The sequence below is a fragment of the Nicotiana sylvestris genome, chromosome 5 (assembly GCF_000393655.2).
Source record: "Nicotiana sylvestris chromosome 5, ASM39365v2, whole genome shotgun sequence".
NCBI lineage: Eukaryota > Viridiplantae > Streptophyta > Magnoliopsida > Solanales > Solanaceae > Nicotiana > Nicotiana sylvestris.
The window spans coordinates 182,282,222-182,289,357 of NC_091061.1; the positions used below are offsets into that span (position 1 = coordinate 182,282,222).

The 7,136-nt window shown below is 39.4% G+C and overlaps 1 protein-coding gene across 3 annotated transcripts; it reads left to right on the plus strand.

Annotated features, from left to right (window-relative positions):
* The first annotated feature begins 2,859 nt into the window (after window positions 1-2,859).
* On the plus strand, window positions 2,860-5,482 carry LOC104231117 (uncharacterized). 3 transcript variants are annotated; one of them, XM_009784058.2, is made up of 2 exons: window positions 2,860-2,876; window positions 3,815-5,482. In XM_009784058.2, exon 2 carries the CDS (start codon window positions 4,476-4,478, stop codon window positions 5,181-5,183), a length of 708 nt encoding a protein of 235 aa, XP_009782360.1. In that variant the 5' UTR covers window positions 2,860-2,876; window positions 3,815-4,475; the 3' UTR covers window positions 5,184-5,482. The 3 variants fall into 3 exon arrangements, with proteins under 3 accessions (XP_009782360.1, XP_009782361.1, XP_009782362.1); XM_009784059.2 differs by lacking the exon at window positions 2,860-2,876 and adding an exon at window positions 3,001-3,095; XM_009784060.2 differs by lacking the exon at window positions 2,860-2,876 and adding an exon at window positions 3,113-3,157.
* The last annotated feature ends 1,654 nt before the right edge of the window (window positions 5,483-7,136 follow it).

The following is a 7,136-nucleotide window of genomic DNA, read 5'->3' on the forward strand; positions in this document are numbered from 1 at the left end:
CATTTATGTTTATTTCTTCATTTCCTTGCTTTGTATTATTTATCTAAGTGTGTAGTATTTTATCCAATACTTAAATCTTGTTTATGGGAATATTCATAATTAAAGTGTGGATTTTATACCTTGTTGTGCTTATGTATTGAATGATTTTTCTATATTTATTAAGTGAGTTGTTGTTACTTTAATTATTCTTGTTCTTTAATGTTTCCAAAGGGATTAGCTAACCCTAGGACTCGCCCATTAACTCTGAATTGATTTTGGGAAAAATAGTTTGGGGTTGAGAAAGATTAATTAACAAGAACTTGAGGCGTTAACCCTCATTTTATAGATTCTACATAGGGATAGGATTGAACTACTTGTAGCCTTTTAGGTGTGCTTAATCTTCTAATTGTGATTAGGTATAATTCAATTAGGAAGTCTTGTTAGTCTTCGGAAGAAGCTAATTAAGAATTATTATCCGTGGCTAATTAACATAAACTCGCTCATATTTATAAAATCGTGAAATACATTGGATCGTTACTTGAGTGTAATTCCCGATGCTTTCATACTTATAGCCATTGATCATTTTACTTGCTTTATAGGTTCGTTTACATTTCCGCATTTTAGATATAAAAACAATTTTCAACCAAAATTCTTAGTGTTTGGCACTGCGCGACTAGCGATTATTTTCTTACATTCCTAATCGCCTACACATGTTCTCTGTGGGATTCGACCCTGACTCATAGTTGGGTAAATTATATTGCATGCGACCGTGTCTATTGCTTTTTAGCGGTGGATTTGGACGTCATCAAAATTGGCGCCGTTGCCGGGGAGCAATTTGGCGTAATTTAGGTTGTTTGAGAAGTAAGCGAAAGTGTTTTGGTCCAAACTTGTGAATATTTGTGTAATTATTTTTCTTACCTTGGGTCTACTTTTATTGTTTGTTTCTTGTTTAATTTCTTATTTTTGAAAAATGGCATCATATAATGATAATTGGTTGGATGGTAGTTGTTCATACTTTGATGACTCGTGTCCTTATTGTGGAGGACCACACTCGTGGCAAAATTGTTTAAATTCTCCCGGGGGTGGATTGTGCGCACAATCTCATCCCCATGGTTGGAGTATTTGTGATAAGTGTGGTTGCCAAAATGGTCATTGGGTTTATTATGCATATTTGTCCTTCCCTTCCCCAAGCCCCCACTATGATGAAGTTGCTTTTTGTGATGAGAACTATAGGGCTAGGGAAATGGAAGAAGTTGAGCATGGCCAAAATGGAGAGTTCAAGCTCATGTTGGAGTGTTTACTTGAAGAAGGAAACAAGGAGCAAAATGCCTTGGAACATCTTTTGGAGACTAGTCTCCAAAATGATTTAGCACTTCAACGATTGCACTCACAAATGGATGAAATGATCGAAGCCTCAAGGGTTCAAAGAGCCTTGGAAGTGAATGAAAACCAAAATCCTTCCATGGAGATTGAAAATGAAAATCCTTTCTTGGCACTTGATCAAAACCAAGGAGAACTCCCAAATGCTCAAAATGAGAAAATAATGCTCATGTTGGAGGTCATTCTTGAAAATGAGGAGAAGCACAACTTTGCACTCGAGGACTTGAAACAAGGCTTGAATTACAATGATGAATATATCCGCACTTTGGAAAATCAAATGCAAACTTTGGTTGAGGCTCACTATGCCCAACAACTTGAGTGTGTGGAAGAAAGCCAAGAAGAGTCCAATTCCGAGGAAGAAAGTGAGCTTTACTTTGAGGAATTAAGAATTGAACATCCGCCAACCGACCCGATGAGTATTAGTGATGCCGAGAAAAATATGGAATTAGAGTCAACCGGTGTAAATGCAAATGTGGTTGATGTTGACTCTAATCCGGGGGAAAAGGAGGATGTCAAGATAAAAAAATTGCAAAGTGAAGGCTTGAAGTCACATTCCAAGCATTTTTCAACGTTGGAATTGGGTGGTGACACGGAAGTTGAACCACATGAATCAATGAAGGACTGCGAGGAGGAAAAACTCATGCCCTACATTTTACAGTTTGAAGAAGCAAGAAAACAAAATGACATTCCTCACTTGAGAGCCAAGAAGTGCAAAATGAAGATTTTAAGCATTGGCTCGATCGTCGACTTACCACCCCCCATTGCTCGTGGTCACTAGCTTAATTTCAAGCTAGGTGCCCAATTCATATCATCCAAGTGGCGAAAAAAGTGGTAAAGTTGTTTGCGTCGTGCCACGACGTTAAATGCGGCACTTGGTGGGAGGCAACTCATCGTTTTTCAAAATTTTTCATCATTTTCGAAATTTTATTTTTTAGAATATCTTAGAATATTATTTTTGACTAATCTGCCAAGTTTTAGATTTTTTGGAGTTGATTTGCACGTGTCGAAGTGGTCCGGATGGCAAAAACCAGTAGCTGCAAATACTGTTCACGAAATCTCTGCTAAAACCGCATATGCGACTTTTTGACCGCATCAGCGGTCTCTCAGAAGCGACAAGCCCAACCGCAAAAGCGACTGTTAACACAGAAGCGGTCCCAAAACCGCTGACGCAGCACCGCAGAAGCGGCTTCACTTCCGCAAAAGCGGAAGTCGATCAGGTTTTAAAATTCATTAAAGATTTTTGAACGTTCATTTGCTCAAAACCAACAATACTGCGTCTCCCTGCCCTAACTCCCCAAGAACGAATATTTCTCCAAAAATTCATCAAGCTTAAATGATATTTGTGGATTATGCACACATGGCAGCTAAAAGTCAAGTAGTTTATTGGGAGTATAGAATATATATATATGTTTGGTTATACATGCGAGAAGTCTAGAAATGGAAATGGGATAGGGCAGGGCAGGGCAGCACGAAGTGCTAGTAAGGCAGTAGGGACGGAGCTAGAGTACCGAGAGCAGGTTCGGCCGAATACAGTAATTTTGGTTGAAATTTTGTATTTGTCTTAAAAAATTTATTGAATATATATAAATTACTAATGTAGAACTGAATAACTTACAAAAATTAGAAACCCTAACTTATAAGCTTGAATTTCTGGCTCCTAACTCCCCAAAGAACGAATATTTCTCCAAAAATTCATCAAGCTTGCTAGTAAATTGATTTTTCTTGCACGAGTTCAGGTATTATCTTCCGTATCCTCTTCTCAATGCTCATCTCTCACTTCTCATTCTCAAATGCTCAAGTACAACAGAAATTTTCTTTTTCTTCTATTTTATTTGATGTTCTCTTCTTTTTCTTATTTTTTTTGTTTTGGATTCTTGTTGCTAGCTTTAGGAAGTGAGGATTTGGTTGAGTGTAAACGTTTGTGTGCTGATAAGATAGAACAAAATTGGGGGAAGTCTTGAGTACCCCAATTTGTGTGAAGAAGGGTTCATACTAAATCGCTCGCAAAGTGTTCGACACAATGCTTGAGTGAAAATCTTGTGCGAGGCGGCACAAATTTGGTCCCCGTTGAATCATGTTCTGATGTCTTGCATTAATTTTTTATTTTGATGCCAAAATTTGGTTGAAATGGCAAAATAAATTGAAAATCAACTGGGCAGTGATTTCTCAGAAGAACAGTGAAAACCGCAGAAGCGGTTGGACTTCCGCAGAAGCGAAAAGTCAAACAGTCCAATAGCTCAAGAACCGCAGAAGCGGCTTTTTCACCGCAAAAGCGATACCGCTTCTGCGACTCAAGTTCCGCAGAAGCGGAAACTGCCCAGATTTCACAAAAACAGTGTGTTTGCAAACAGTGCCTCCCGGACCCGTTCAACCTAATTTTTTGGCTCAAATGCAGTGTTTTAAATTGCTTAACATAATTCTATTGTCTGACTGATATTGTGTTGATTCTTTGTAGGTGTTTCAATTCAAAAATGGACCCGAACCCAAGCGGATCACGCCAAGAAATTCAGGAAGAGATTTAGGAGCCTTATGACGAGTCGCGCTTCATGTCTGCTTCATGTGAGTGCCGATATTTGGACGACCTCGTCCATAAAAAGATCATTCCTGAAAAGGGGATCCTTGAGGATAAACTGGCCGAAAAGCTTCCTGACTTCCATGCCCGGCTTTATTCATCCGGATGGTCCTGTTTCATCGCCACTCCTTGCGAGGCCAATGAAATGTGGGTTCGCGAGTTCTACGCCAATCTTAGGCGTACGAACTTTGACGATCCACAAATCATAATCAGAGGACGAATGGTGAGATTTGGGATTGAATACATCAATGACACCCTTGGAATCCCAAACTTGGAGCCGGCACAAGAGAAAAATAACTGTGATAATGGAGAGTGGCTCGTATCCAAACTTTTCCCTCCGCACTTGAGGGAGAAACGGGGAAACAAAAGAAAGGGGCTGAAATCAATTGACTTCACCGCCGAGGCCAAAAGGTGGCTGCATATCATCAGTAACAGAGTCTGTCCATGTTGAAATGTCTCCGATGTCTCCTACACCCGGGCACTGATCATAGCATGCATTCTAGATGGTATTCAGGTGAATGTGGGGTACTTCATTCTTCAGGAGATGAGGCAGTACTTGAGAGAGTACTCGAGAGAGAAGGATGCAGGGTTGATGTTCCCCTCACTGATTACAAGACTATGCACCCGAGCAGAGGTTGCCATCTGCCCCACCGATCGTTGGTTGCCAGCTGACAAACCTTTCCACCCCTTGAGAGTGACCGGAGAGGGAACTGTGGTCAAAAGCAAAAAGAGGAAAGTCACTTCCACAGCCACAGGTTCAGAGTCAGCCCCTCAAGGGCCATTCGGGATACTTAACTCCGAGCTTCAATCAATTAAGGAGTTAGTATCGCAGCTTCCGAGTGTGCCCTCCTCCTCACAGCCTGGCCCTTCTTACTTCTCCAGGGAAGATATGCAGGGTTACTTGGATGCTAAAAAACGCCAGGAAGAGAACATGAAGAAAATGACAGCATCAGTGACCAAACTGGAGGGAGCCTATGCCACTTTGGCCAAGGCCCATGCTGACCTTCAGGCGAACTTTCAGAAGGAGAAGAAGAAGAACAAGAAAAAGAACAAATTCATGGTCAAGATGTGGAGAGGCATCAAAGCCATTTTCAAGTGGGGACAACCAGATGCAAAGATTCCAGTGGCAGCAGAAGACGATAGTGCGGAGTATTCATTCCTTTCACAGTCTGCTAGTGATGGTGGCGATGATGATGATGATGATGATGAGGAGACAGATGATGATGGAGCCACGAGTGCAGCTCAGCATTGATCAGCCGTCCTCCCACAGTCTGCTAGTCTGATGCATGACTGATGCAGACCTCAGGGAGACCCTCAAACTTTTTACGCTTTATATTCTATATTGTGCAGTGAGGACACTGCAATGTTTTAGTTGGGGTGGCATTGTGTACTGTATTCATATTTTGAGATTATGTGCCCTTGCCGGGCTTATGTTTATGTTGTGGATACTGTATGCCCTCGCCGGGCTTGTGATTATGTTGTTCTGTACCTTGTGTGCCCTTGCCGGGCTAGTATATGCAGCAGGTGCCCTTGTCGGGCTTGGTTTGATTAGTCGTGTTTGTGTTTGTATTTTGCTTTCATTATTTATGTTTCTTCTTATTAGCTTATATTTTTTTCCTTTGTAGTAGTATTAGCTTCTTTTATTTTAGTATACTTTATAGTAGTTTTCTTTTCTTTTATTTTCATTTCTTTAAATAAAATTTCCTTGGGTTTTGTTCATGCTACGGTTCTTTCCCAAGGAATACTTTTGAAGTGAACCGGGTGACTTTTCCCGATGATGGATAGATTGATAACTTTCTTAAGGGAGTTAGTCTTGTTTTGCTAGAATGAGGCTTTTGGATTATTTGGTACTAAGAATATTAGTCTCTTGTATGTAAATTGTAAATTAAGAATACCCCTCCAAAAATTGGTAATTTTGTACTTAAGTATGTAAATTGTAAATTAAGAATACCCCTCCAAAAATTGGTAATTTTGTACTTAAAACAAGTAAGTGCTTGGGGCAAAATAATTCTTGTGATAAAGTTTTGGCTCTTTTAGTGACTCTTTACCTACTAGTTCAAATATTGCTCTAAATATCATTATTAGAAAACAACATTAATCCATCTTGATTAGTTCATGTGCCATGTGTGTTAGTGTTTGTTCAAATAAATCTTGTGTTTACTTCTATCATCTAGAACTTGCCCGGTTGGTTTTTCAATGCTAATGATAGTATGTTTGGTTGGAGGAATGATCTTGGGCATTCTTTGTTGTATTTACAAAACCTCGTTAGCCTTTCAAGCCTACCTTTGCATAAATAATATCACTAATACCTAATTTGAGCCTTTAAACCTTTTTCTTTGGCCAACTCATTACAAACCTTTTCCCTTTTGAAAAATAATTCCCTCTCTTGAACCCGTCCCTCTTTGAACATTGAGAATGAGGCTAAAAGCCTAAGTTGGGGGTGGTGTCGAAGGAGAGATTGGTAAGGTTGTATGGTGAGTTTAGGACCCATGCCTCAAAAATGTTTGTTTAAGTATTCAAGCTCCAAAAGAGGGGGAAAAAAAGAGATGAAAAATAGGTGTATATAAAAATAAAAAATAAAAAATAAAATATGTGTATATATATAAAAGTACGGAGTCTTGAATAAAAATTAGAAGAGGTAGATGAGGTGGTTCTATATTGGGAACTAAATGAAAGTGAGGCTATGGGGGTTTGAAAAGGAGCAAAGTGCAAAAGAATGGAAAAGTGTGAGTAGTGAGTAAAGTCACTTGTGCCCAAATGTCTATCCAACCCTTTCCTAAACCTACATTACAAGCTTAAAAAGTCCTTATGAGACCTCCAACCGAGCATTCTTGAATAAGCGATGAATTAAATAAGGGCAAGCCTATGGTATGAAATGTTGTAACACTTGAAGTTCTTTGTGAGAGTGAGTGTTCTTGAAAAATTTGTCCCTTATGTTGTATTGTAAATATAGTGATTTTGGGACTTTCTTCCTTGTGAGGGCACATGAATTAGGAAAGATTGGTGAAATAGAGCAAAGTGACCAATTTTTAGTTGACTAGTGCGTTTGAGTCACTTCTTGAGGCTTATGTTGATCACTTGATTATTCTTGAACTCCCTTGCACATTCTTGAAGTTGTTTTTCTTTATGAGGGAGTTATTCGGGAAAGATGTGCATACTCGAGCCTAATTGTTAGTACCAACCAAATCCATTAGTATGGTGTTTA

What these genes read in the sequence shown, in the direction of transcription:
- LOC104231117 (XM_009784058.2), top strand. Translation starts at nt 4,476, where the DNA reads ATGAGGCAGTACTTGAGAGAGTACTCGAGAGAGAAGGATGCAGGGTTG.